Genomic DNA, 27,492 nt, shown 5'->3' with positions numbered 1-27,492 from the left:
CACACGTCTACTAGAACAAGTACATGTGAGGTCGCTGTTGTGTTTCTTGTCGCGTCACCGTCTCCATTGTGGGACATGTCGGGCTTCTGGAGTAGGGTCTGTTTTGATTGCAAGTCGACATGTGTGTTTAAGAGCAAATATTGGGGCCACCTGATTCTTTAATTAATGATTTCAAAATATCCCGCCCTCGACATGTGTGCAGTAGATGATGGAAAACAGTGCGCTGTTGGTGTGTAATGGCACTAGGTGAGGAGACGAGGTACTAATCCAGACTGTAAGAGGTAGTAGGGGACTTGAAGGTGAGGTAAGCACTAAACACATCGAGCCATCTTAAACCAACGCAAACTACAACCCTTACTGATTACCTAGTTCGGATATATCTAATAAGATGGAACATAGCTACATATGTATGCAGGCGAGATAGGACGATGGAGATGGCGGGGGTGATGCGCCATCCATGGCACGTGCTTCTCGTCTCGAATCCACTTGGCCTGGACAGGCAGTTGAACCATGTAATTCATCTATAGATACATGATCCAGCAGTCCAACACTCCCGGTACTCGGGTTACTGATGAGTCTGGTCTTCTCCCACTATCAGGATGGGGCACAGGACTCGAAACCAATCGCCAGTCGGACCGAGCCCATTAAGATTGAATCCAACATGCCCGCTACTATAACCATGTCGCGTGTCTGCAAGAAAAAAAAGGCCGCTCAGCTCGTCAGTGGCAATTTGGCCGCCGACGAGCTGGAAGACACAGCCAAGGACCCATTCACCTTCCAAGAGCAAATTAAGCACCCCAAGAGCAGCCCAAGCTCCGCAATCTAGTGGCTTGTTGTGCTTGACTATCAGCCAGGCCTCAGGTCATGGCTTCCCAGCTTCCCTTTGCAGAACTAGCGCCTCCGTGTCCACAACTAAACGGCTGCAGGCACATCAACCTCTTCCGTACTTTGAACCACTTCGTCATGTCCCACTCATCTGTACCACAGCAAACCCAGACTCTCCGTTGACCAGACCTGCCCGATTCGTCGCAGTGCGGCTGCAACACCCTGGAATCACGCAAGCATGGCCCAGTCTATTTGCCTCTACACGACAAGAACGTAGCCAATGTCCGTAGCCACAGCACGCGATCGGCATGCACCGAACATTCGCCTAGTTACCCTGCCGTTTCCAAGTAGCCTCCAACCACCACCATGGTGCTTCTCTAGTCATTTCTTGACGAGGCTTAAATAGCCCTCAAGTCCCCTCATGTCTCTAGATGTGCGCGTGTGCTGCTTCTTTGTCTTCGACACGTCCCTCCACCAGTCTTGCCCAAAATGCACATCTTTGCCTCTGTTCTCTTGACTGCTGCCGCCGCCCACGAGGCTTTTGCCTCTCCGGTCCAGGCTCGCTCCCCTTATCTTGTCAAGGAAACACACCCTTCGCCCCGAGGATGGACCAGGCTTGATCGTGCACACGGTGGAAAGACGATTCAACTGCAGATCGGTCTTAAGCAAGGTCAATTTGACGAGCTTGACCGTCATCTCCAAGAGGGTACGTTTGTCATGACCCACCATTTGGAAACCCGGCCCATTCAATAAGCTCACATGTCATAGTTTCGGACCCCGACCATGCGCGTTATGGTCACCACCTCAGCGCCGATGAGGTGGATAAGCTCGTTGCACCTAGCTCGGAAACCTATGACTTGGTTCACGAGTGGCTTCGCGAGAACGGCGTCAGCACTGACAACATGGCTTACAGCTCCGCCAAGGACTGGATCATCGTCCATCTGCCTATTGAGATGGTCGAAAGCTTGCTTGATACTGAGTACCACACGTACAAGCACAAGGATGGCTCAATTGTCGCACGTACCACCTCATGGTCTCTACCGCGTCACTTGCACGATCACATTGATACCGTTCAGCCGACTACCTCTTTCTTCCGTGGTGCGGCCAACGAGGCGACCTATATCAACGAGGTCGCCGAAGTGCCTGAGAGCTACAAAACACCCTCGGACGCTTCCATCTCTGCTGTCTGCAACGTGACCTCTGTCACACCCGAGTGCTTTCAAACTCTTTACAAGACCAAGTGGTATCAGACCAAGGCTAGCGACAAGAACAGCATTGGCTTCACCAACTACCTTGGCGAGATTCCTATCCGTCCAGACGCCAAGCTGTTCTTGGAAAAATATCAGCCTGCGGCTGTTTCATCAGCCTATGGTTTCAAGGCAATCACCATTGACAACGGCCCTGCCCAAGATGGTCCCTTGACAGCCAACCAGTCCGCCACTGGTATCAGCAGGGAAGCCAACTTGGACATACAAGCCATTGCTGGAATAAGCTACAAGACGCCCATTACCTCGTTCTCAACCGGTGGCTCGCCTCCTTTCAACCCAGACATCAACACGCCAACAAACACCAACGAGCCCTACCTTGTCTGGGTCAACTGGCTCCTGAACCAACGCTCGATTCCCCGCATCATTTCCACCTCTTATGGTGATGACGAGCAAACTATCCCCCGCTCCTATGCCGAGCGTGTATGCCGCCAGTTCGCCCAAGTCGGTGCACGAGGAACAACTCTCTTCTTCTCCTCGGGTGACCACGGTGTCGGCAGCACAAACACATGCTTCACCAACGACGGCAAGAACACGACCCAATTCTTGCCTTCGTTCCCTGCTTCCTGCCCCTATGTCACTGCCGTTGGCGCAACCATGAACTTTGAGCCAGAGGAGAGCGCATACCGCCCTTCGCGCAACACATCTGCTGGTTTCCGTGACCTCTACTCTAGCGGCGCTGGCTTCAGCAACTACTTTGCCCGCCCCTCATACCAAGATGGCGTTGTACCCAAGTATGTCAAGAGCCTCGGCAACACATACGAGGGCCTGTACAACAAGACTGGTCGCGGATACCCAGATCTCTCTGCCCAGGGTCTCTACTTTGCCTACTTCTGGAACGGCACCGAGGGCACCATTTCCGGTACTTCGGCTTCTTGCCCCTTGACCTCTGGTATCTTTTCGCTTGTCAACGACGCCCTGATTGCCTCTGGCAAGCCCGCGCTTGGCTTCTTGAACCCCTGGCTGTACAAGAAGGGATACAAGGGCCTTACCGACGTCCAGAAGGGATTTAGCTACGGATGCAACGTTCAGGGTTTCCCCGTTACCAAGGGCTGGGATCCTGTTACCGGATTCGGCACGCCTGATTTCCCCAAGCTGCTCAAGCTCGCTGGTGTAGACAAGTAAATGTAATTCTTCTTTTGATGAGGTGGAAATCCTTGGGACATGGAAAAAAAAAAAGGGGGGGGGATGTGTCTAATATGTATATATGAGTATATTCATCATGGCTAGGTTAGGCTATGTACGTAATCATGAAATGAAATCAACAACCGCATATTGTTCCAAATGGTGTTTTGCATCGTGATTGGTTGTTCCAAATGCAACAAACGCAGTTCATTTCGTCATTCAGTTAAGGTTAGCCCCTTTTCAACTTGCACCGCCTTCTTCATCAGGCGTATTCGTTCAGCGTTTGATCGTGACAGAGGGACGTATTCTCGGCAATTTTCATCCAAGGCGTGAGTGAGCAAACCATGGGTATGGCTAGTACTGTATCCCATTCGAAGTAGCAACGTCAGGGTTGGGGTAGTACCACGCTGCCACAGCCACAATGATGTAGACAATCTGTTCAAGCATTGACATTAGCAAAAGGACAATTTCAACATGGAAGCAAAGAAGAAAATATAAAACTTACAATCAACATGGCGCCCTCGAGGTAATTCGACTCGCCGTCACGGAGGAAGTTTCCAACCACAACAATGGACAAGACGAGCAGGACAATCATGAAGATCTCAAAGTTGAGATCCATCTCCTTGCCCATGAACCAGCCTACAATGACAACGAGTGGGGCATTGAAAAGAGCCGTTTGGATCGAGGGTCCGATGCAGTGGAAGAGAGCGAAGTTCTATTTTGCAGTCAGCACATAATGCATCTCGGAATTGGTGAAGAAGAGAAAAAAACTGCAACATACAATCTGTCCATCCCACGCCTCATCAATTGCAGTAAGATGCTCTGCTGCCTTTTCAACCAGGGGAAGCAAAATCAGACCAAGGAACTGATCGGGAACACCAGACTCGACAACGTCTTCGATGCGCTCGACGAGGAAGACGGCGAGAAGGGTGACAATGGCCAGGGAAACGGTAATGGCAACGAGACATTCCGTCATTGTGAACTTGGGCTTGGCAACGTCTTCATGGTGGTCCAGATCACGGTGCTCGTCAGTTTCGAGAACTTCATCGAAGATGGAGTGCTGCGAGCGAGCATTGTAGAAGATGAAGCTTGCACATGTCAGCACGAGATCATATACCGTGGCTTGGCAATTTACATGAAGAAAGCGACGATGAGGAGAATTGACGTCACCTGACTGATCTTGAGGACGTTGTGCTGCAAGATCTTCTCGGTAAACTCATGGTGCTTTGATGCTTTTTCCACGGCTGAGCCCTTGAGCGCAGAGTAGTAGGCGCTAGGGATGAGAAGTCCAAAACCGGCGACCAGCAAAAGACCGCTACCAACTTCACTAATAGCAGCATGAAACTTTTGGCTGGCTTGTCTCAAACCTCCGACAAAGAAGCAGCTATTTTGTACAATATCAGCACCATGTTTTATAGTTGGCGGGTGGGGGGGGGGGGGGGATACTCACAGTCCAAGGCAGAGCAGCAAGTTGGTAAGAATGGAGCCCAGAATGGCAGCCTGAATAACAGGAATAAGGTTTCCGTGCTCCGACGAGCCATGCTCCGAGTTATGTTTCGCAATAAGGATGATAAACAGGATGATTTCAACAATGGAGCCAAATGCCGTCTCGATCAGGATACCAGATACCTTTGGCATCTTCCGTGCGAATTCCTGACCCGCGAAGCCAAGAAGGTTAGCTGCGGGTACCATGGCAATGTAGCTAGTTGCGAAGACAGCAAGAGGCAGGCCCGGCGCCGCAAAGTGCAGGACAATGGCGACAATGACAAAGGGCCAAAGCAGGTTGGTGTACTTTGCAGCATTGCTGCCAGACCGCCATGCGACGTTGATGAAATGAGACAAATGGAAGCCCCGGCGTCCACTCTCACCATCCGGATGGATGTGCTCAGGGATAATGCTGTGCACGGCTCCTAGCAGCGGCACGGATTCAGACTGCCTGCCATTGTTACCACGATGGTGATCGTACAGCACGCGCGACACGTTGTGCGAGCTATCGTGCCCATGGTGGTTGGAAGGCATGATGCCGGATTGCAAATATGAAAAGAAAGCTCAGCAAAAAAAACAAAGACTCTCAAGAGATACAAGCAAAACGCGTAGTTACAATTGAGGTTGAAGTAGTTGGGTGTGGAGAGATGGAGAATGGAGACGGGGAGCTTGGGGAAGCTGCACGTCTGTGTTGGCGGGGACAACCGCCCGCCACGACTCGCGACCTTTTTTTTTGCCCAGCCCGCCGCCGCGGCTGAGAGGCTAGGGCACAGACAGGAAAACAAGGCGACACCGCCATTCTTGAAACAGTATTATTGTTATTCGACGAACCAGCATGAGTGCCAGAAGGGCCTATTGGCTATCCGTTACGTTTTCAGCATTAAATTTGGGTTTGAGGCCCGGGGCAATATCTACAGCTTCCGACTTGCCAGCGCGTTCTGCAAACCTGGTGGAGCAACTTACCATGACGCGTATAGCTTCAACGACAACTCTCCCCATTTCCAGTCATCATTAGCTATACTTTGTTTAAGCAGTTCTGGTAGTAAGCATGCCGGACTAAGGCCCAACACAAACGTGGGGAACTATCATAGGATGGTCTTATTCCGGCCCCCTGTGCAGCATCTTCTTCCCCGGTCGATCACAGCCCCATCCAGATGGCTTGCGTATACTTCCGGAAAGCGTAGAAATATGCTGCATCTTTTTCACTTGGGGAATTGCTTTACTAAATGTCTCCTCACAGAAGCAAGAGACTGCGGCAGCAAGTAACGGGGTTTGGTAGCTGGAGGTTGATTGGATTTCACTAGCTTGATGTGGTAGCTGTTTAGCTAGTAGAAGCAGTAATGTTCTGCCCTAATGACGTCATTAATTGATCCTCAAGTCTGCGTCTCCGGATCGCAAATTGCGAGAGAAAAAAAGAATGAGATGGAGAGTGGTAGATATACTGAGTTGGAGATGACATAGATGCAATTTAATGGCAAAACCATAGATATCGACAAAAAATACTTTATGCGTATGGGAACAAGGAATTCCACCCAGTTGCAGACATTAATCAGGTATTTATATTTATGAAATAAACTCATGATCCAAACAACCCTGTATCAACTGAGAAGAACATTCGGACTTTAAAATACTTGCAGTCAACGTTGTTCCCTTCGGGGTAGTTGTCTAATATGGAGGATGTGTGGGGATTTTTTACCTTAGTTTTCTCGGACGCGTGTACAGGGATGCCATGGCTTTCTTCGCTGCTACATTCTTTGGATGTGCTGACTAGAGGTTGTATTCTATACTGTTACTATTGAATTCATCAAGTAGAAATATGTTGATAGGGGTGGGCCTGTAGAATCAGATGCTGAAAGCGCCATGGTTGAAAATGATCAGCTCACAGGAGCAGGTCGGTCGAGACGTAAAGGCATGAATTTGCTACCAGAATATTATTGAAAATGATTAAATTTTCCATTAATGACTTTCACTATTGGTATGGATGAGAAGTAACATTTACAAATATAGCTGGCAGATAAACCGGGGAGATAACCGTATAAGTTAGCAAAACTACTATTTGCGGCCGAGCTACTCAATAAATCCCGTGAATCGTTCAACAACTAAGCTCAATTAGGAAGACTATATAGGCGTTAGGCAGTACTTACAAGTATAAATAGAATGTCTCGCAGACAGGTGCTAAATATGCAGCTTATTGTTCAGAATAGATACATTGCTCAGTATTGTCAGATCAGCTAATTTCGCTATTGCATAGATAATCAAGAGAATGAAAATACAAGGTATAACTGGTAACATACTAGGGTGTCATGACTTTAGAGCAAGCAGCAAGTGAACAAGAAGCGGAAACAAACCTTCCCCGCACTTATCCCCAAGCATACAACATCCCCGCTTTATCTAACCCTCGATAAGCCTCATATGCACAGATTGTTCACTTTGATCTTGACAAATACTCTTTAGATCTTATACTCTCTTCGTGAAACTTACCTCTTACCATTCCGACAGAATTGGCTTCAATGACCCGCACGCTTCGTATTACAGCAGCACAGTTAGGCACCGTTCATCACAGCGATGACCGCCAACAGACCTTATCGTGACTCATCGCGTTACTCGAAAACGCCGCTTCTCAAGGCGCACAAATAGTCCTCTTCCCCGAATGCACTTTGACAACCCTCTTTCTTCGCTATCTAGCCGCCGACAAAGAGGAGCGCAAATCATTTTTCCAAGACGGCGACGTCGCCACGGCATATAGCACTAAGGGCATTTTCGAAAAAGGCAAAAGAGCTAGGCGTAGGCATTTGTATTGGTTTCGGAAAAGGAACAGATCAAAGTGAGTATTACAATACTTGCGTCTACTACCATGCCAAGTCCGGATCCATCTTATCATAGCACCGCAAGGTATATTTACCGGGAGGCGTTGAATCCTTTCCCGAACCCGACCCTGTCAATCAACTGGAAAAACGATACTTCATGCCTAGAGATCTAGGGTTCGATTTGTTTCGTGTGCCGGATCTGACAAAGAGCACGATTGACCAAGGGGAGCCAATGTTCGGGATGGTGATATGCGATGATAGGCGGTGGGCAGAAGCATGGCGATGTCTTGGTCTCCAGGAGGTGGAAGTGGTGTTGTTAGGGTTTAATGGTCCAGGTTACACGCCGCACATATGGAGCACGGATTTAAACCTACTACGGCAAGCAAGTGCTGATGCCACCTTCCGGCACAAGTTGGCCATGCAGGCGCATTCGTACACGAACTCTTGCTTCTCGGTTAGCGCGGCACAATTTAGTTTGTACAATGGGAAGTATGACCTTGCAGGTGGTTCGACAATTGTTGGACCTGATGGAAAAATCATAGTCGAGAGCCAGACAGAGGAAGACGAAGTAATCATTGCAGATTGTGACCTCGATTGGTGCGAGTCTGGCGAAAACACGAACATCTGGTTCCGCCAGACATCGACGAACGGAACATTATGGCATCTTGACTTCACAAACCGGCGTAATCGAGCCACCTAGACTCACAGCACCGGACAGTGAGAAGAACACCTCGACAAATGGCACTCACACGGCAGGAATGCCATCCGTAACTGGCACCCCTTCACCGCGCCAAATCCGCATTCTCCTCTGCAACCCCAACGTCGCATGCTACAGCGACCACGCACTCACCAAAATGCTAAGAAAAGAACTATCCCAGCCCGTCATCGGCATAATGGAAAGCATCACTGTACACCGCCCGTACCCTCGGCAGCAGGTTTGGTATCATAGCTACATCGCAGCGCTCGCGGTATAACCCTCTGCGACGCCGTGAAGAAGCTACGGCTTAGATTCCTTTTGTGTGGGCGTGCGCAGCTGCAACTTGGGCGTTACTCGACTTGGAGACAAAAAAACGAAAAGGAGGTTCTAGGTATCATGTGCGGTGTTGCACGGGAACTTGTGGCTGATGGGGGGGGGCGGATACGCTAGCGTTGGGGGTGTGCGGGAATGACGAATGTGAAGGTTGCGGTTGAAAAGGCGGTTGGAGGGGATGTAGTACAGGTGGTTGATGGGGGTGTTGGCGGGTGTGCAGCAGCATCTCGCTGGTTCGTATAGATTTGGGGGGCGAGAACGGCGAAACGAGGTATTTATGCTAGTTCTTCTGTGGGTAGGCAGCGTAGAGGTCAGAATTGGTATTAGATATTGGATTAGTAGAAGCAATGAATCGTGTAGATTATTTTTTGGTTGTGAGGCTTTGTGTCAAAGTTGAGAATAAGAAAATACATGTAGCTAGATTGATGTCATGACAATCATATCGACATGAACAACAGACCTGAACATCTCTATCTGAGACTCGAAAACGATGAGTAAGCAGTAGGCGGGAGTGTAACAGCAAGTTTTGTTGGTGTCACAATACAAACGCACGGGCATAAGTCTTAATGAGGCAGGCGAAGTGACCAACCAAGGTAACCCATGCAGGCAGGATTCGTATACAAAGTCTTGTTTCAACTGCAATACAAACGGTAGGCTTAAGGAAACAACAACCGTGTGCCAAAGAAAAAAGGGTAATTAAATTGTTTCTCCTCTACGGAGGTGAAGAAAAAAAAAGGATAAGCCTTGACTCCTAAACAATGCCATGTGTGATGTGATGATGCAATGCGACGCCCAGAACAACCAAGTTATGCAAGTGAGGGGGTATCCTACAATCATAATGCGGAAGAATATATGAAACAGAAAAGAAAGAAAAAAAGGCCAAGAATCAAAGGTTCGCTACAAAAAAGGTATGCAACTCAAGATAAGGGGAAAAGCAAATCAAAAGCCAACCACCTCGCAACCACTACCTAATAACCATGCCTAGCATGGTCTGTATGACATGGACATTCACCTACGTGAGCGCCTTGGTCGACTGCTCGACTCGCCATTGCCACGACTGCGTCCAGACGAGGTCTGCGAAGTGCTCATGCAGTCCCAGTTGAAAGGAATCTGAGAAGTGGGTATAGTAACACCTTCATAACGATGCAACCTCGCACGCCTTGGGGGAGGAGAGGGCTGCGCAAAAGCCTCTTGGCGAACTTCTTCAAGCGCTTGGTTTGTGGCGGCAAGGACGGCAAAGCGTCTGTCCGGTACACGGCGGACGGTCGTGTTGGGCGTGCGAGGACGAGCTTGGCGCGAAGACGTTGTTGATTGCTCGTGCCGGCGGGAACGGTGCTGGCGGTTCTGAGAGCGTGAAGACTCGGGGCTTGGCTGAAGGGTAGTGGAAGAGTAGTGGTGGCGTGACGAACGATGACTACGGGGTGAAGACTCAAGAGTTTGGTAACTGCGAGGTTCGCGTTTTGGTGTCCTTGGTGGAGAAGTCGCAAAGAAAGACCAGCCACGTGAAGGCTCAGGTCGGATATTCTTCTTGGACTTTGAATGCTTGGGAGGGTCACGCTTTGCTCCGCGCCCGCGCAGAGTGCCTTGTGATGATTGCGTGGGGTGCCGTCGCCGATGGTGTTGACTTCGGTGAGGTCGTGGATTCAACAGAGTCTCTTGGGACGAATTGACAGTTTCGGGTTCGAACGAGCGGCGGTATTCCTGTGGTACCTCTACATTCAAGGCTGATCGGTAGTGCTCGCGTCTCCGGTAGGCATCCTCGTACTGACGCTGTGATTGGGGAGGGTGGCTGTCCCTATGTTTTTCGCGGAGCGGGGAACGTTGCGCTGGCAGGGTGGAGTCTCCAGATCTTCTTTTCCTGCTAGAGTCCTTTGAGCTGCGCTTCTCTGAGTATTGCTCAACGATTGGCCTTCCATTACCGCGAAGCGCGCTGTCCGCCGGCGCGTCCCGCCTCTTCTTTTCCCCGGATGACGACGACGTCTTGGGCTTCCTGTTGGCCGGAAGGCCAAAGTTGAATGACCAGCACATAGCGACCAAGACGCAGATCTTGTATCGCTATGCGACTGGTATTTGAGTCCAATATCAAGGCTCAACAGAATGGCAGCAGCGTGCATAAGGATGCCGAAGTTCGGAACAGCCGACAGAGCCAAGATGTGCACAAAGAGGGGTGCAAATGTGTTACGCTCAGGGCAGACAAGGCGAGCCAATGGACAGATAAAAGGATTCAGCATTCCAAGGCAAAGGGGGGGATGGGATGATTGAACAGAGAAGGCGGGCTTGGAGACTATGATATCATGTAGAGACAAAGAGAGTTCCGGGTCTGGCCTGAGAGCAAGAGCACCGCATTCGTGACATGGAGGCCGGATTCCAATAGAGCACATGGCCTGAAGCTAAATCTAGAAAGGATTCATTCACAGTGCCTGGCATTGTCGTTTTGCGCTCCAATCAGCGGAGGGCTCGGTTGATGGTGTGCGACGGACAGAGTGATTCGCAAGTTAGCAAAGGGTGGCTTACTGGGCCACATGACACCTCTGGCTCCAGCTGATCGACTCATCTTTCCGGCGCGCTGCAGCCAGCAGTCTGCTGTGAAATGGAGTGTAGAAGAGTGGAAACGGTGCATGGAGATTGACAGGCCGTCTTATATGGTGCAGCATTGATTCTTGTGGCAGCTACTGCTCGAGCGTGTGCTGTCTCTGGGCGTACCTGCGTCGCTGCTACGTGGCACCTGTGCTGGACAGAAGAAGGGCGGGACGGTTGCGGGACGATCCTGGGTGCAGAGTTGGGTGATCTGACGACAGTCCTAGTGGCACCTAGGGGGGTGACGGCGATGCTAGCTGCATGCTGGTGCTCGCTGGTGCGAGTGGGCTGATGGGTGATGACGGCCGCCTGACCGCGCGAGAGGGACGGTTGCTGGGTTCCTTATCGTTATCGGGTTGGGGCCGACGTCATTGGTCCGAGACGGGCCTCGTTCACCTCGACCTTCCAGCCATGTCCCATCATCGCCGGCTTTCCAGGGGCTGCACGGCCGCGGGAGAGTGCATGTTCCTGCTTCTGACACGCCTAGCACAGACATCGTTCATCACACAACTGCGCCTCCATGACGCCCGCCACCGCCGGCTCGAACCAAGCCATAGTAGCCCCGAGGGCGGGCAGCCAATTGCAGCCAGAAGCCGCCGAATCGCCTACAACAAGGCGGCGCTTACAGTGCACCCACGCTCTTCTCGGGCCAAACAGAGAGTCATTCGTCTTGCGGCCTGTCCCAACAGGACGACAACTGAGACAAGGACGATATCGGAGAAGCCGAGCAGGGCCGAGAGGGGGGCGGTCAGCAATCAGAGACGGGGGCTGTACTTAACATTGTGTGTGCATGGTAGAGCCGTGTTCGATTACATGCTTCCAACACCAACAGTTTGCGGAGAGCGGAGATTTGGATACGAGTCTGAGTCGTACAGTAAGTAAGTAAGTAAGTAGGTAGCAGTTTGTCGAGTAGTAGTATGCAATGCACACAAGTAGTAGCACGGCTTGGCAGGGGTGCGCTGCGGTCATCATCAGCCTCTGTATCACCGTGGCGTGGGACAAACTTTGTGCTTGATTCCAAGTGTGCCCTTGAAGCAATAAATCTTAGTGCCGCTTCATACCAACTAGTAGTATTCGGCAGAAGAACAATAGGCATGACCGTGTCGGGACTCAACACACACAAAGTCCCGACTCCAGAGTGGGGTATCCACTATCCACCCCGCTGGCGTCATGTTGACACGAACAGACGATGCGCCATATCAGTAGTTCCTCCACCGACGTTGAACATCACACGACATTTGCACAGACACGTAGCCCATAGTACAATCAAATGCCTCTGATCGCACAGAATCCAAAAGACCGGGTCATCCTCGGGTTGATGACCTTTGGTACGCCTTGACACTGCGGGGTTCAAGTGCGGCTAGTAACACTGAGTAGGTCCTGATGAGAGCAGCGGCGCGCGTATCACCGAGTTCGATGAGTTCACCAAACATTTGGATTACTTCCAGGCCCAGGGCTACAATGAAGTCGATACTGCGCGCATGTATGTGGGCGGCAAGCAAGAAGCATGGACACGCCAGGCTGCATGGAAAGACCGCGGCCTTACTCTTGCTACTAAAGTCTACCCATTCGAGGCTGGCGTTCACAAGCCCGAGAACCTGAAGAAACACTTCACCACTAGTCTGCAAGAGCTTGGCGCAGACTGCGTGGATATCTTCTATCTCCATGCGCCCGACCACAGCGTGCCGTTTGAAGAGACGCTCGAAGCAGTCAACGAGTTGCACAAACAGGGCAAGTTTGTCAACTTGGGCCTGTCAAACTTTGCAGCATGGGAGGTTGCTGAAGTCTACAACATCTGCAAGGAACGAGGATGGGTCAAGCCAACCATCTACCAGGCCATGTACAATGCTATTAGTAAGTCTCACCCTTTTCAGCCCATCAGCCACTGCTGACAATACTCAGCTCGCGCCATCGAGCCGGAGCTCATTCCCGCATGCCGTAAGTATGGCATCGACATTGTCATCTACAACCCTTTGGCTGGTGGCCTCTTTTCCGGCAAGATCAAGTCCAAAGACATCAAGCCTGACGAAGGCCGGTTCGGGACCAAGGCTGACCGCATCGGCACAATGTACCGCGATCGCTACTTCAAAGACGCGACGTTTGAGGCTCTTAGGATTGCAGAGGAAGCTGCTCAAAAACATAACCTGACGCTGCTTGAGATTGCACTGAGATGGTGTGTTCATCACTCTGAGCTCAAGACACGAGTCAAAGGTGGAAATGACGGCGTCATTATTGGCGTCAGTAGTCTCAAGCAACTGGAGGGCAATCTTACGGATCTGGAGAAGGGGCCTCTGCCTGACGATGTTGTCAGGGCGTTGGATGAGGCGTGGATGGTTTGCAAGGCAACTGCGCCTACATACTTTCGGTAGATGGGATAGTGTTCGGTTGCTGGACTGTACCGGCGTTAGCTGAATGCCGAAACTCATTAGTCATCCAGTTCCGATTCTGAGCGGCATCCAAGTCGACTTGGCAGTGGCCTTGATTGGAAGGTGCAAGCAAGGCCGTACTTGGAGCCACTTCGTTGGACGGCGTACCTTACTCCATCCACAAACCTGTTCAACACTGTATTGATTGCAAGTTCATTCCGCCTCGGCATTCCCCTGGATGTGATGTATGGTTCGGAGAAATGTTCAAAGTGCAGTACAGGAAACTCGTGGTAGCGCTGGATATAACCTACTCCTTGATGTGGGGCGCAGGATTCAGGCAACTACCTAGATAAAACAACGCCCTTTTCTACAACTCTGACCACCTCTCCACTGCTTGTAAAGACCAGTTCTGTCATCTTTTTGCATAGTTCTGAGGAACTCGTTGCAACCATGGCGCAAACCGAGACAGTCCCCGTTACTATACCTGCTGAACAACAAGGCCCTCAGACCAGACCGGTAGAGCCTGAAAGGCGCCTGAAAGATGGTGATATCCAGATTGAAATATGCACAGTAGACGATGCAATGACGCTTGTAAGTGGGCAACATTGTGAAAACAATGACGGAACAAACTTGATGAATACATTTCACGTACTTAGCTTATTCGCCAGGCACATGGACTTCGTGCCTGCTATTCTGCAGAAACCTGGGACAAGAAAGAGCCGGCCGCACAGGGTCGCCCAGATTCCGAAAGAATAGAGCGGCTAGCCAAACGCCTTGTTCCTGTGCTCGCACATTCAGAGTACACCTTTATCAAAGCCGTGCTCGCCTCGACGGGCGAGGCCATCGGTGCAGCGTGCTGGGGTCGCCCAGATAAGAACATTGCCCACGACCCCTTTCGCCGCAGCGCCATCTCATTCTACAACTGGCACGAGTCCCTAGGCTGGAGTGACGCGCTGGTCGACGAGTTGTGGTCGGGTGTGACGGACAGTTGGCACCAAGGGCAGGCTAAGGATGACGAGGAGCGGGCGCAGATTATGAAGGGCGAGGCGCATTGGTTTCTTGCGCTGCTCATCACGTGGCCCGACTTCCAGGGCCGCGGAGTTGCGAGGAGACTGCTTGACTGGGCGATTGAGCAGGCAGACGCAGAGGAGCCGCCGACGCCCATGTATCTCAAGTCGAGCAAGATGGGGAGGCGGGTGTATATGCACGTGGGGTTTGTGCCTGTGGGGGAGAATACGATGGTTAGGCGGGGACGGGTGGAGTAGTCGTCATGGTGGCGGCCTTGACTCGCTGGTGCGGCTCTTGGTATAACACACGATGCACAAAACAGCCGCCTAGACACATTGTGGTGCTCGCATAGCTAGATGCACAAGACGCAAATGAAGATGGGCATGCTGGTCAGGGACATGAGATGGTCGTGTGTTTTGGGCACGTGGCATGACATACTATTTTGTGGCACGTGGCATGACGTCAGCACCCGCCCATCCCATGTGAGAGGCGAGAAGCAAAAACATCAAAAAAGAAAAGGGCCGTTGTCTAAACATGGCAAATGCAAATGTCGAGGCGCGGGGCAGAGCAGGAATGCCAAAGACAGGCGGGCGACTGTTGGTTTGACGAGTGCACGACGTCGGGCGGATAGCCGGATGGGAGGCTGCTTAGCGTCCTTTTTGGTCGCGTCAGGCCGGGCCTCCCCAAACATGGCGGGCGTGCGGGCATATCGCAAGCACCCACGACCACCATGAGGGTGCGATTGACGCTGCGGCGCCTGCTGAGCGCCGCGTTGCTGCTATGCACCCTGTTCCTGACGACTCTGCTGCCGCGGCTCTGGCGGGGCGACCGCGGCTACGAGCTGCTCGTCGACCGGCCCCCTCCCGCCGGACCTGGGCCCGTCTCTAAGGTCGTGGTGCCCTTTGGCCAGGAATGCGCCCCCTTCACCGCCGGCGTCATGGACGACGTGACCATCGTCCTCAAGATCGGCGCCGGCGAGGTCGCCTCCAAGCTGCCCCAATACCTCAACCGCCTCGGCCGCTGCAAGCAGGATCTGCTCATCTTCTCCGACCGCAAGGACTCGTACAATGGCTTCGACATAGCCGACGCCCTCGCCCACCTGCGCCCCGAGTATAGGTTCAACAACGCCGACTTCGACGTCTACGACTACATCCAGTCCGTCAACCTGACTACCGACAAGTCGCCCGATGGCTGGCGGCTCGACAAGTACAAGTTCCTGCCCATGATGGAGTGGACCTCGTACCTGCGGCCCCAGTCGCACTGGTACGTCTTCCTCGAGCTCGACACCTACGTCAACTACGACAATCTATACCGTTTTCTGTCCAACTTCAATCCACGCACCGCCTACTACTTTGGATCCCCCGTCTGGCCCAAGAAGAAGGCCATTTTTGCCCACGGCGGCAGTGGCTTTGTGCTGTCGCGTGCAGCACTGGACAAGATCATGGCACTCGGCCGCATGTTTGGCGAGAACAAGCATTTTCCAGGCACGCACTTCTTCGGTGTCGACGTACAGAAGCAGTGCTGCGGTGATGAAATTCTAGCCCAGGTCCTGAAGAAGAGCGGCGTCTCCCTTCGAGGATACTGGCCCATGTTCAATGGCGAAAAGCCAATCACCATGCGCTTTGACAATGAACAGTGGTGCGAAGCAATCATGACCATGCACCACCTTAACGAAGAAGACTTCACCTCGCTCTCCCAATGGGAAAAGGCGCGCTCGCACCCGGAACGACCCCTCATGTTCGAAGAACTCTTCACAATGATTGAACCCCACCTCCGCCGCGAATCCGAAGACTGGTCCAACCTCTCCGAAGACGTGACGTACAAACCTAGTAAAAAAGCATCCAAATCATTCGACAACTGCCGCAAAGCCTGCATCAACGACAGCAGATGCATGCAATTTCAACACACGGGCACAGAGTGTCGCCTCGGCTACTCGATTCGCTTGGGCCGCCACCAGCCTCGCGAGGGCGACCGCCAGTGCAGGTCCGGATGGATGCTGGATCGCATCAAAGCGTTTAAACAGGCCCGTTCCCCGTGTCAGGGCGCCCGCTTTGTCCATTCCAATCCCTGAATGATGTGTCCCCCCACCACACCCCCCCTTTCCCCTCTCACACATCTTCACAGAAAAGGGAGGAAATGAAAGACACAGAAAAAAAACGATGATAATGATCATGTCCTTGTTTTCTTCTTTCTCTTCTTTTCCCCACCTTTTTTTTTAGTAATACGAAGTTTACGGCATTGTATACGGCGTTTGATACCCAGAGGCGTTTATCTCTCTCTTTTTTTTTTTCTTCTTCTTCGGTTTATTCATTGTTTGGGTGGAGGTTTTACATCAGTCCGCGTATAACCACGTACTTTGGCTGTTTGATGTCTCTTTTTTTTTTTGGTTGTATTCCGGCGAGTTTTTTCTTCTTGGTTTGGTGGGACGGACGGACGGACGGACGGGGTGCCATTCGTCAAGATTTTTTTTTTTTAAAAAAAAAGACATGACAATACGGCCTTGGTAATATCAATAGCAAAGGACTTATGACTTCTGACGTTTGCTTGTTTTTGTAATACAAACATGACGGGCATGTGGGGTTGTTGTTGCTTTAAAAAAAAAGTGGAGTAAACTGGTAGGTTGGATAGAATAGAGCATAGTACTACTCGATAATCATAGGATAAAAGTTGTTTCGCAAAATGCTTTCATTAACTTGACCTATCTTTGAAATTGTGAAAGAAAGGAAGCGGTATCACTTTTTCAAATATCTCTGTCCCCCCCCCCCCCCCCTGCTCGCAAACAGCATCACTTTGGAAACTATGATTCCGTCACCAGCACCCAAACCTACTCTTACAAGAACTGGATTTGATAAAGAAAATGAGACCAGATTAGAGAAGAAGAAAAAAAGAACAAGAAGAAGGAAAAGGGGTCGACCGAAGAATCAGCCAATCTACCTCTTCCTCTTCTTGCCCTTGCTGTCCTCGTCGTCGTCATCATCCAGCGCAGCCTCCTTGTCCTTTTTGGCCGCCTTCTTGTCCAGCTCGTCCCAGCTCTCACCCTCGGAAAAGTCCTCTTCCGACCCCTCATCACTCATCTCATCCGACGCATTCTCGTCAAAGTCGCTCTCATCAGACGACTCGTCGGAAATGGCCAGCTCAGACTCTGACACCTCAAACGCAGACTCCTCCTCTTCGTCACCATCGCCTTCGTCGTCCGTTTCGGTCGAGAGGAAGGACCATCCACCGTCAGCAAAGAATTGGTGCGGGTCAGACGTCACAGTCTTCATAATGGTGGCCCAGTTGAGGTTCAAAGGTCCCTCGGTAAACGGAATGTCGACAGAGTCCAGCCAGTCCTTGACTGGGTCCAGCGACTCGACTGGAATGGTATTGATGTGAACAGGCGGACGGTTGTAGTCCTTGAACACAACAACCATGTCAAAGTTCTTGAGACCAAACTGTACACGTTCAAGATGCACAATCTCAATCTCTGAAAGGGTAAGACATGTGAAGGGAGGCTCAGTAAGCTGGACCAAGCAGTCGGTTGTCGGTTGCACAAGAACCGAAGATCGCGAGGGTACACCGTTGAACCCGAGCTCACGGTACGGGATGTCAACGCTGACGTTCTCGTTGCGTGCAGCATCGGCAATCTTCTCGGCAAAGTTCTTGAACTCCTTGTCGAGAGCAGCACGTCGCCTACGCTCCTCCTGCTCTTGCTCAAACTCTTCTTCGTCACCAAACTTGTGGCGGCGCTTACGGTTGCCCGTCTCGTCAAACTGCATCTCTGTGGCTTCTCGGACAAACTGCACGTCCTTGGTCTTCTTCTTGCCAAGCATAATGGGGTTCTTGAGATGGACATGGATGATGACAATCAGCTCGTGTTGCGAGGGCTGGAAGAACAAGTGCTTCATGTTGCTAAAGAGCACGTCGATCTTGGCGCTTCCGTTGCCGTGGACGTAGCGCAGACCGTTTTGGTGAATCTCGACGCTACCAGGGATACGCTTGCCGTCAAGTGCTGGGCGGATGAAGATGAGATCGAGCATGTGGGGCTTGCGAGACTTGAGGGGAATGAGCTTGTCCTGCTCAACAACGTCCTCCATCTGCTTCTTCTCAGTCTCACGTCGAACAACCTCTTTCTTCAGTTCGGTGATGTCTTTGGTAATCTGATCGATGCGATCGACATCATGCGATTTGAATGTCAGACTGCGAATGAAGTGTGCGTTGGGGTCCTCAAAAGGCTGGTCATCTTTTCGGCCTACACCTTGACCAGGTGAGAGGAAGTTGATTCGAAGAGAGGTAAAGTCTGCTTCGGGGGTATGTGATGCATTCTTGATAGTGTGGATGTGGAAGGGTACTGGTCGACCCATGATAGGCAGAAGGACTGTAAGGTTCTTCTTGTCGACGACAATCTCCAGGTTAGCCACTGAACTGGGAAGCTGGTTGTCACGCTTGTAAGACTCAAACTTCTTGAACTTCTTTTCTTCAGTGCCATTTAGCGACTTTGCGCCCTCACTGTACTGCTCGAGACCCTCAGCCTGCTTCTTAGCATGTAGCTCCTTTTGATGCTGTCGCCGTTGCTCTTCTTTTTCAGCATCTTGGTTCGTCGTTCGCTCGTGGCGCGTTCGGGTCTTTGTGATGTTGGTTTGGGCAATGGCCGGGCGCTCTTTCTTCGCCTTGGGCTTGGCTTCTTCCTCTTCTTCGTCAAAGAAGAACGAGACGGCATCCAGGTCCGATGTGGTATCCTTGGTGAAGACGGCGCATTCGCCCTGTCCAACACGAACCGTGTCAACTAGTACAAGCGAGTAGTTTTTGCTCTTCTTGTCCTGTGGCTTGCTGTTTTCAAGGTCGGAGAAGCCAGTCTGGACAACAAGAGTCATGCCGTCCTTGAGTACACGGGTGTTCTTGCCGCTCAGAAGAAGTGAAGAGTCCTTGTTCTCGACACCGATACCATAGCCAAGGTTCTTGGGGAAGTGCTTCTCCCACTCTGGCTTCTTCGACTTGAGCATAGCAAGCGCTTTGTTGTAAACATCCTTGGCCACAACGCCATCGCGGAGGGATTTGATAACCAAGTCATGAATAGCCAAAAGTAGCTTGTATGCATTCTCTTGCTCTTTGTTGGGGCCGACCATGTATGTTCGGCCAACCATGGCACCGTATGTCTGGTAACGCAGACCAAGAACAGAAATGATGACGCCAGCGTGCAAGTTGTTCTCGTCGGGCTCGGCCGCAAACTTCAAGTCGTAGGAGCCACCGCTCTGAATGGTGGGCTGCAGGCACCAATCTAGCTGCAGCGAGTCAAATGTCTTGGACACCTTCTGCTTCTCGAAGAACTTGGCATCGTCGATCTTGTTGGCGACTTTGTCGGCAAGGGCGCGATGGGAAATCTTCTTCTCAGAGTCGAGGATGTCGGACATTTCTTCGACAAAGTAGTTGGTCATAAGGGCGCTCGAGGCTCGCGCCGCATCGCGGATGGTCCTCAGCTCCTTCTCGTCCTTGACAGACAGGGCGGCATTGGACAGGATGGAGGCGAGATCGACCTGGTCCTCTTCCTTGAAGGCAGCCTCGTCAAAGGCGGCTTTCCACTCGCTCGCAAAGGCGTTGTTGGCATTTTCCTTCTTCATGACGGCGACCTTCTTGCCGGCCTTTTTGATCGTATCTATGCATGTCTGGAACTGCTTCTTGTTCTCCTCGGCGTCCTTGCCGCGCACCAAGATTTCGACAGGCACCTTTCCGCCTTTGAGCGGCTCAAGGTAGGCAGCTGCATCAGTGGCATTAGCGCAATGCTGTAGTTTAGGCAGTCGCACGTGACTCACCCTTCTTCTTGGTTGTCACAATCTGGACGAGGTCGGGGGTGATGACGAAGAGCGTGGCAGGGAATTCGTAGCCTAGCAACCACAACTATGGGCTTGTCAGCTCGCCAGATGCGCAAACAAGGCATGCGCAGACTTACCTGGAAAGCGGCGGGCTTCTGGTAAATGCCAGGCTCGCTCGCCTTGCCGACCAGCGTTGCGATTGAGCCTGCGCCCTGGAAAACCTGGTCACCTGAGCGCTTGTCGGCCTTCCACTTGGTGACGAGGTTGTTGAGGCGCTCGTGGAAGAGAGCCTTGTCGATGACGATGTCGTCCGCCATGGTTGAAGGTGCGTGGAATGAAACCTCCAGATGGGTTGGCGGGGACGGGTAAGACGGAGTTGAGAGAGAGGGAAGGGGAGAGGGAGAGAGACGGCGCTGATGGGAAAAGTCGCGAAGGCCTTGATGGCGACAACGACGCGAGGGCTCCCACGCGCTGCCCCGGGCCTGTGCGCAACCTCTCAATTCCCGAAGCGGCCTAGCGCCCTACTACCTTCACTATAGCTGTATACTACCCCCCCTCCAGAGCTAATCTGCAGCCCCACATCCCGGGCGTGCAGATGCAAATTACCAACTAGTACAACAACACCATCACCCTCTGAATTGGTCCCCCGTTTCTTTTCGTTTTGCTCAGCTCGCCAATCGGTACGCTCCCAGCCAGTATTCCCAGGTCACTAGCCCGCTTGTGACCCTCGCACGCGGAGCGCCTTCACCTTGCCTATATAGCCTGCCAACACCCTCGCATGCACCCCCTACCTTCTCTCACCTCCCATGCTATGCAATGACAGCCGGCTCCAGTGTCCGCGCTGGAGTCTCTGTCCGCAGTGATGGCCCCAATGATGGCGCCCCCGACACTCCGCAAGCACCCAACAAGGCACCAGCCACGGGCGTCCAGGCTGCAGGCATGCGAGCCGTCGCCGCCAGGATGGTCGCCTTTTATTTCAGAGCGCCCGTAAAGGCCTTCTTCAGGGGCAGGATCGACTACATGGGCTACGCCAGAGCCATCAACCCCCATGTCATGGCCGATGCGAAATGGTCGTGGAGAATGACCACGCCTGCTGTGCTCGCACATGCCATACGCACCGAAGGATGGGGCTTCATACCCAAGCAGGTACTTCCACCGCTTATGGCAAACACATGGTATGCATAATCAGCGTCTGTTCCACGCAGTGCCTAATACTATGCAGCATTGGTGCAGTCCTGTACACGACATACCTCCACAGCCTATCAGCCCTCCACGAGCCATCCTCGTACCAGACCAAGCGCGTATACCCTCCCCCACCTCCTTCTGTTACCTTCACCGCAGGGTTGATTGGTGGTGGTATTCAATCAGTATTCGCCGCTCCATTTGACGCCCTCCAAACCCGCTTCCGCACCGCCGACATCCTCGAAGGCAAACACAAGACCATGTGGCACTATGCAGGCTACAAGCTACGCTCAATCGGCTTGCAAGGCATTTTTGCTGGCTGGACGCTGAGCTTTTTCAAAGACGCCTTCGGCGCAGCAGTCTTCTTCGGCACCTTTGAGACTGTCAAAAGCCAGGCATACCTCGAATTCGTTTCGCATTACTACGGCAGCCGAAGTCGTGACACGCTATTGGAAAGTTCCATTCCCTACCTGCAGGAAGACTACGATGATCGTCCAGTCATACGGCCACACTACATGTTGGAGCCCATGTTCTTGCTCTTGGCCGGTATCTCAGCATCAGTAACATCTCAGCTCATCCAACACCCCCTGATGGAAATCCAGGATGTTCACTATCGCCGGCTTGAAGCCCTCGATTTTCAGGCTCATCAGGACAACAAGCCCTCGCATATTGTCCGACGATATTACCATGCCTACGAAGAGACATTTGCACAATGCAAGGTTCTAGCCAAACGTGCTGGAGGGTGGAGAAACTACCTCTACCGCGACTTCTTCATGAGCACCATAAAGCAAACGCCCAGTACAGCTGCTGGACTCATCGTGTTTGAAATTGTTCGCCGAAAGTACTCTTTCGAGAACGAGGAGGTCATGATCAATCATGAGGATGCACGTATCCTATTGTCGTGAAGAGCAGGTTAATTGTAGAACTGCGCAGCATCTTGCATTATATACCCAGGGGCGAATTTAGACAGATAGAACAATTTTTCATGTTTGTACATAGGTCAATCTCGCATTAGAATATACTGAATTACAGAGACAAATCAATGATACAAACAAAGTATGGAAATAATCGCGTAGGGGATTAGCTTCATACTCGGCTTTCATGCGCTGAATCAGCCGATTTAGCACGTCATCCATAAGCAAAAGTTCAAGCCCCTCAGTCGGATTCGGGAAAAGTGCCGAAGTACTAGCTTGCGTCAACGCCTCGGATAGAGCTCCTGCCTGTATCTCTGCAGCCTTTGCTGTCTATCCCACATCAAAGTTTCATCCAGTTAGGCTTTCTTGAACCTCAAATTCACGGTTATGGAATCGAAGTCGCCAATCAAGCTCGCCGTGCTCGATGACTACCATGGCATAGCATCCAAGCATTTTGCTCACATTGATCCATCAAAAGTTGATATTACAGTCTTTAACGACACACTACCGTCATATTCACACCCTAGGACTTCAGATGAAGACCGCAAAGCCCTTGTTGATCGACTGAAACCATTTGCCGTTCTGTCAACGCTACGCGAACGCACCGCGTTTCCGGGTGAGCTACTGCGTCAATTACCCAATCTGAAGATAGTATTTGCGACTGGTGGTAAGTTTGAGTCCTGGGACTTGAGCACTATGCAAGAGCTGGGAATAAGCGTTTACGTCGCGCCCGGAAAAGGGAGGACGGACGGCAAGGGCAGCTTTAAGTCACCACGATCGCTGCCCATCAAGCAAGGAGGTGGGCATCCTACTACGCAACACGTTTGGGCACTCATCCTCGGACTGGCACGTAACATTGCTGCCGATGACGCAGTTGTAAAGGGAAAAGGCGGGCCTGCGGGCTGGCAGACGGAACTGGCGGTCGGCCTACAAGGCAAAACTCTCGGACTCGTTGGGCTGGGTAGAATCGGCGCTCACGTCGCTAGAGTGGGTGTTCTCGCCTTTGGAATGCGCATCATCTGCTGGAGTGCGAACTTGACACAAGACAAAGCCGATGCAATGGCGCAGGAATACGGGTTACCAACAACAGGCGCAGGCATGCTTGCCGAGGATGAAAAGACCTTTCAAGTAGTCAGCAAGGAAGAGCTGTTCCAAACAGCAGACATAGTATCACTCCACTACGTACTCAGCGACCGCTCAAGAGGTATCGTAGCTGCGCACGAACTAGCGTCTATGAAATCTACTGCCTTCCTAGTCAATACATCCCGGGCACCCCTTATCGACGAAGCTGCATTGCTGGATACATTGCGGAATGGACGGATTCGCGGTGCGGCCCTCGATGTATTCGATATCGAGCCACTCCCAGTGGACAGTCCTTGGCGTAATGAGGATTGGGATAGAAAGGGGAAGAGCAGGGTTCTTTTGACGCCACATATGGGCTATGTCGAAGAAGGAACGTTGGCGGTGTGGTACGAAGAGACGGCAGAGAACTTGGAGAGGTTGATTGACGGAAGCGAATTGTTACATCGGCTCATCTGAGGATATGGCAAAGAAAATACGGATTTGCAGAGTCAGACATAAACTTAACTCATCGGGCTTTATCTAGCCCATATAAGTCTGAATAGTCTTCCTCTTCCTAATCCTCTTCCTGGGTCATCTCACTTCCTCACTCTTGCGCCGATGCTTGATCGTAGCTTTCTCCAGTATATCTACCATTACTGGCTTGAGCTCTCACACTCCTAAATCCCCATTTGCACATATGATTTCCGCTTGATCCACCTCTACCACTTTCACGTCATCTTCACAGCATTTATCTTATACCACGCCCTTTCCAGACGATCTAACGCATTCAAGATAAATGGCATGGAATTTGAATCAGGAATGAAATCAGATGGCTACCATGGAGGAAAGTACTGGAAATGATTGGGCGCGCTGTATCTTCGCGTCAACGGCGTTGGCTTTGTCTTCAAACCTGTGAGTCAAGCTGCGAACGTATGCATGAACAAAGCCATGATACCCACCGCATGCCTCAGTTCTTTCAATTTTCTTTCGCCCTTCTACTCTATAAATTGCTGTCCACATGCTGCATAAACAATAACCCAAGCAAACAGCAACCATTGGCGGCATCTAAATATCAAACCACGCAACCTTTCATTTTACCGCTAAATTCCGGCAAGTAATTCAACAAGATATTGAGGTTGGCTTGACATTTCATTAACCCAAAAATGTTTCTTGCACATCAACTGCGCAATACGGGGCACATGTCCGTCTATGCAGCGGAATGTGGCTTTCCGGTACACCGACAGCGGTACCTTCGAACAGCTCTAACATCGCAACACGTCTGCCCATATCTCACTACACTTTCATTCAGACGTGCAACTTACCGACTATCTTCTACTCCTAATTTGCTTAATCACACTATTGTTAACAGTGTGATAAAAATCGCAGACGTTCGTCGTCGCTCCTTACGGGAACCTGAAAGATGTCTTGCAACAACTTCTTCCATGCGAACATGCTCGTCCACAATAACACCAACGGGTACGGATGCGGGTGTGGTCAAGAACGATAAGGGTACCTCTAGACTCTTGTCAAATATGAAGGAATTGGTACAAACTTTTAACAAAAGAGCTAGAGTTCAACTCCTGATAACTTACAAAACAATCGAGGAAACATCACCCAGGGACAACAAGTATGAGCATGAGCATGTAGAGAAAGTTCATAAATGTCCAAGTAACAGGATCCATAGTCCTGAATCACGAAAGTATTTCGCCCATTGTGGGAGACACTACACCAGGCAAGGAGACAAGAAGAATCATGAAGAGAATTGCGTCAAATGCAGGATAATGCAGCAAGAGGAGAGGGATAAAGCTCAAACCCATCACGGACTCCTAGATATGGTAAAAGGCCTCGTGGTGAGCAAGTTGAAAACAATCACTGCAAGCGGCGTACTAGATGCAAAACATGATAGTACGAATCACCCGCAGAAGAGGAAACCCCGGGAGATCGATCGCAATACTGCCCAGCTAATGAGTGTCGAGTTATCCCGGGTTACTACATCAAAATTAACGCCAGGCGACGAGCAGGGCTACATCTACATACTTCGCGACTCAAAAAATGGTCTTTTGAAAATCGGGTTTGCCAAAGATCCCAAAGTACGGATTAAACAACACAATAAGTGTGGTCGAGACTTGAAACCTGTTTATGTGACGCATTGCGTCAAGTGGACGAAGCGGGCTGAGCGGATGATCAAGTTGGATCTAAAGCACTTGTGTAGACCTTGGTTCTGTCCATCGTGTCGACAACGCCACGTGGAGTATTTCGAAGTCACAGAGGAGAGAGCAAAAGCGATCGTAGAGAGGTAGATTGACTGGATCAATGGCAATCAGCCCTACAGTTCGGATGGGAACATCACTCCGTTATGGAATCATTTGATCCTGTTCGGCAGAAGACCTAATCAACCGATGGGAACTTATGATCATGAAGCCCGATGGGCCCACTGGAGTTGGGTATTATCCTCGCCCTCAGAAGGCGGTTTAAGACATTTACAAGAGAGCACTGCACAGCACGGATTTGGCCATGATGATGGCCTAATGCCTGCTGGGAAAAAAAGCGATCGAACAATGAGATACGACGACTTATCCACAAAAGTCTCTGTGGCAAGGGTTTTAGGGGTTTGGGTGACTAAAACAGCTGAAAAATCCTGAATCAAGCTACAAAACTACTAACATAGAGACCGCATGTCAATTTGGATGATATGAGCATACAAATAACCTCCCACGGCCCATATTCTTCGCCAAATGCATCAGTTAATTCTAGAATTTTAATGATGAGTGTCTTTGTATTGTTTAAAGTGTAGCTCTTTTCGCCTACTATCTTTCCTACATAATTTTGAGCATTCACAACTTATTTTAGGAACAAAGTGGTTGCACGATCTTCATCGAGACATGAAGTCTCGGCGTGATCTAGCGACTCAACCACGTGAAGTTTTGAGGGATATTTGGTGCCCATCTTCTCTGGGAGAAACATCTTTTTCAAGTCCGGGACTGATATTCGCTTTTAGTAAATCCCACGGCTTCTTCGAAGAACAACGAGCGGTGATTGAACATGTCATATTTCCAATATGGCGAACTCATATGTGCGAACTCATATGTGCGAACTTGGGAGCCTTATGTGATTGAAAAGTACTATTTAGCATCCAGTTTCTCTTCTTGAACTTGGCAATATGCGACCTGATCATATTCTCCCAAACTTTGCCCAATGCATTGGCGCGATAGGATTGAGGACTGGTCATGAGTCGAACACATCACGCTGACGAGACGTTGGAGGCGTTGTCATTGTGCTGACCATTTCCTGCAGAGTAGCCACACATGCAACTTTCTGTCATGTGTTCAGAACCAGACTGAATTTCTCACTGTGCATGAATCCTCCCGATCAGATCAGAGGCCTAACCTTGTGGCTTTGATTCTAATTCAACTACAACAAATAAGGGTGAGAACTCGTAGAAATGGACCACATAAAAGGTCTGACATGCAGAACGGCACATATTGGCCCCTATTATTAGTGGATGCGGTAAAGGGAACTCGCAAAATCAAGTCGCGAGAGTAAAGAAGACGTATGATTACGTAAGAATGTATGGAGTAACATGCGACTTTTCTTCGTTAGATACCCGGCTCCAACTGGGCATAGAACAAAGAACGTTGCACTACTCCTCCATTCTACACAAAAATGCTGGATACTGTCACATGAGCTAACATGTGCTACTTTTTGTTGCATTTTGTATCGCAACAATGTACTCTTCTGAGCTTTGAATGATTGAGTCTTCGCCCCCACATCCACGCTTCGGTGCGCTATGGGTGCGCATCGATTAACCAATGAAAAGGTCTTGTTCTGGCCCCCAATAGCCAGAATGGCAAATGGTCCCAAAGATCGAGCGCGTGACTCGATCAGCCAATAGCGAGAAAAGATTCCGGCCCCAATTACCAAAATAGAGCATTTCAAGCTCTAGACCTGCATTAGCATTCGACCGTTCGAGGATCCCTAGTCGCACCTCAACGCCATGCATCACAAGGCTGAATTGTTCTCTCAGAGCCTTCAATTTCGAGTTCCGCTAGAACAACAA

At 50.9% G+C, this 27,492-nt stretch overlaps 11 protein-coding genes across 11 annotated transcripts; 8 read left to right on the top strand and 3 right to left on the bottom strand.

The window, feature by feature from the left end:
- Nucleotides 1–1,314: 1,314 nt before the first annotated feature.
- COCVIDRAFT_113660 (hypothetical protein) lies at nt 1,315–3,215 on the top strand (the record flags this gene model as incomplete). Its single annotated transcript, XM_014695670.1, has 2 exons — nt 1,315–1,531; nt 1,594–3,215. 2 exons carry the CDS (start codon nt 1,315–1,317, stop codon nt 3,213–3,215), a joined length of 1,839 nt encoding a protein of 612 aa, XP_014551156.1.
- A 354-nt stretch (nt 3,216–3,569) lies between these two features.
- Nucleotides 3,570–5,234, bottom strand: COCVIDRAFT_42499 (hypothetical protein; the record flags this gene model as incomplete). The annotated part of the gene is made up of 5 exons (XM_014695669.1): nt 3,570–3,650; nt 3,721–3,930; nt 3,997–4,303; nt 4,351–4,599; nt 4,666–5,234. The coding sequence occupies 5 exons, from the start codon at nt 5,232–5,234 to the stop codon at nt 3,570–3,572; spliced, it is 1,416 nt and encodes a 471-aa protein (XP_014551155.1).
- Nucleotides 5,235–7,664: 2,430 nt separating this feature from the next.
- On the top strand, nt 7,665–8,207 carry COCVIDRAFT_31262 (hypothetical protein; the record flags this gene model as incomplete). Its single annotated transcript, XM_014695668.1, has 1 exon — nt 7,665–8,207. One exon carries the CDS (start codon nt 7,665–7,667, stop codon nt 8,205–8,207), a length of 543 nt encoding a protein of 180 aa, XP_014551154.1.
- Nucleotides 8,208–9,545: 1,338 nt separating this feature from the next.
- Nucleotides 9,546–11,610, bottom strand: COCVIDRAFT_113622 (hypothetical protein; the record flags this gene model as incomplete). Its single annotated transcript, XM_014695667.1, has 4 exons — nt 9,546–10,527; nt 11,060–11,078; nt 11,241–11,337; nt 11,443–11,610. The coding sequence occupies 4 exons, from the start codon at nt 11,608–11,610 to the stop codon at nt 9,546–9,548; spliced, it is 1,266 nt and encodes a 421-aa protein (XP_014551153.1).
- Nucleotides 11,611–12,384: 774 nt separating this feature from the next.
- On the top strand, nt 12,385–13,483 carry COCVIDRAFT_42497 (hypothetical protein; the record flags this gene model as incomplete). The annotated part of the gene is made up of 3 exons (XM_014695666.1): nt 12,385–12,442; nt 12,492–12,968; nt 13,017–13,483. The coding sequence occupies 3 exons, from the start codon at nt 12,385–12,387 to the stop codon at nt 13,481–13,483; spliced, it is 1,002 nt and encodes a 333-aa protein (XP_014551152.1).
- Nucleotides 13,484–13,930: 447 nt separating this feature from the next.
- Nucleotides 13,931–14,745, top strand: COCVIDRAFT_42496 (hypothetical protein; the record flags this gene model as incomplete). The annotated part of the gene is made up of 2 exons (XM_014695665.1): nt 13,931–14,071; nt 14,149–14,745. 2 exons carry the CDS (start codon nt 13,931–13,933, stop codon nt 14,743–14,745), a joined length of 738 nt encoding a protein of 245 aa, XP_014551151.1.
- Nucleotides 14,746–15,218: 473 nt separating this feature from the next.
- Nucleotides 15,219–16,559, top strand: COCVIDRAFT_20544 (glycosyltransferase family 31 protein; the record flags this gene model as incomplete). Its single annotated transcript, XM_014695654.1, has 1 exon — nt 15,219–16,559. One exon carries the CDS (start codon nt 15,219–15,221, stop codon nt 16,557–16,559), a length of 1,341 nt encoding a protein of 446 aa, XP_014551140.1.
- Nucleotides 16,560–17,418: 859 nt separating this feature from the next.
- Nucleotides 17,419–20,594, bottom strand: COCVIDRAFT_113632 (hypothetical protein; the record flags this gene model as incomplete). The annotated part of the gene is made up of 3 exons (XM_014695664.1): nt 17,419–20,222; nt 20,269–20,362; nt 20,415–20,594. 3 exons carry the CDS (start codon nt 20,592–20,594, stop codon nt 17,419–17,421), a joined length of 3,078 nt encoding a protein of 1,025 aa, XP_014551150.1.
- A 499-nt stretch (nt 20,595–21,093) lies between these two features.
- Nucleotides 21,094–22,364, top strand: COCVIDRAFT_113621 (hypothetical protein; the record flags this gene model as incomplete). Its single annotated transcript, XM_014695663.1, has 2 exons — nt 21,094–21,452; nt 21,500–22,364. The coding sequence occupies 2 exons, from the start codon at nt 21,094–21,096 to the stop codon at nt 22,362–22,364; spliced, it is 1,224 nt and encodes a 407-aa protein (XP_014551149.1).
- A 396-nt stretch (nt 22,365–22,760) lies between these two features.
- COCVIDRAFT_113645 (hypothetical protein) lies at nt 22,761–23,912 on the top strand (the record flags this gene model as incomplete). Its single annotated transcript, XM_014695662.1, has 1 exon — nt 22,761–23,912. One exon carries the CDS (start codon nt 22,761–22,763, stop codon nt 23,910–23,912), a length of 1,152 nt encoding a protein of 383 aa, XP_014551148.1.
- A 686-nt stretch (nt 23,913–24,598) lies between these two features.
- On the top strand, nt 24,599–26,077 carry COCVIDRAFT_20540 (hypothetical protein; the record flags this gene model as incomplete). The annotated part of the gene is made up of 2 exons (XM_014695653.1): nt 24,599–25,731; nt 25,768–26,077. 2 exons carry the CDS (start codon nt 24,599–24,601, stop codon nt 26,075–26,077), a joined length of 1,443 nt encoding a protein of 480 aa, XP_014551139.1.
- Between the last annotated feature and the right edge of the window lie 1,415 nt (nt 26,078–27,492).

The sequence above is a fragment of the Bipolaris victoriae genome, assembly GCF_000527765.1.
Source record: "Bipolaris victoriae FI3 unplaced genomic scaffold scaffold_151, whole genome shotgun sequence".
In the NCBI taxonomy this organism is placed as follows: Eukaryota; Fungi; Ascomycota; class Dothideomycetes; order Pleosporales; family Pleosporaceae; genus Bipolaris; species Bipolaris victoriae.
Note: the sequence above shows the minus strand (reverse complement) of the source record. Positions and strands in the feature narration are given on the sequence as shown.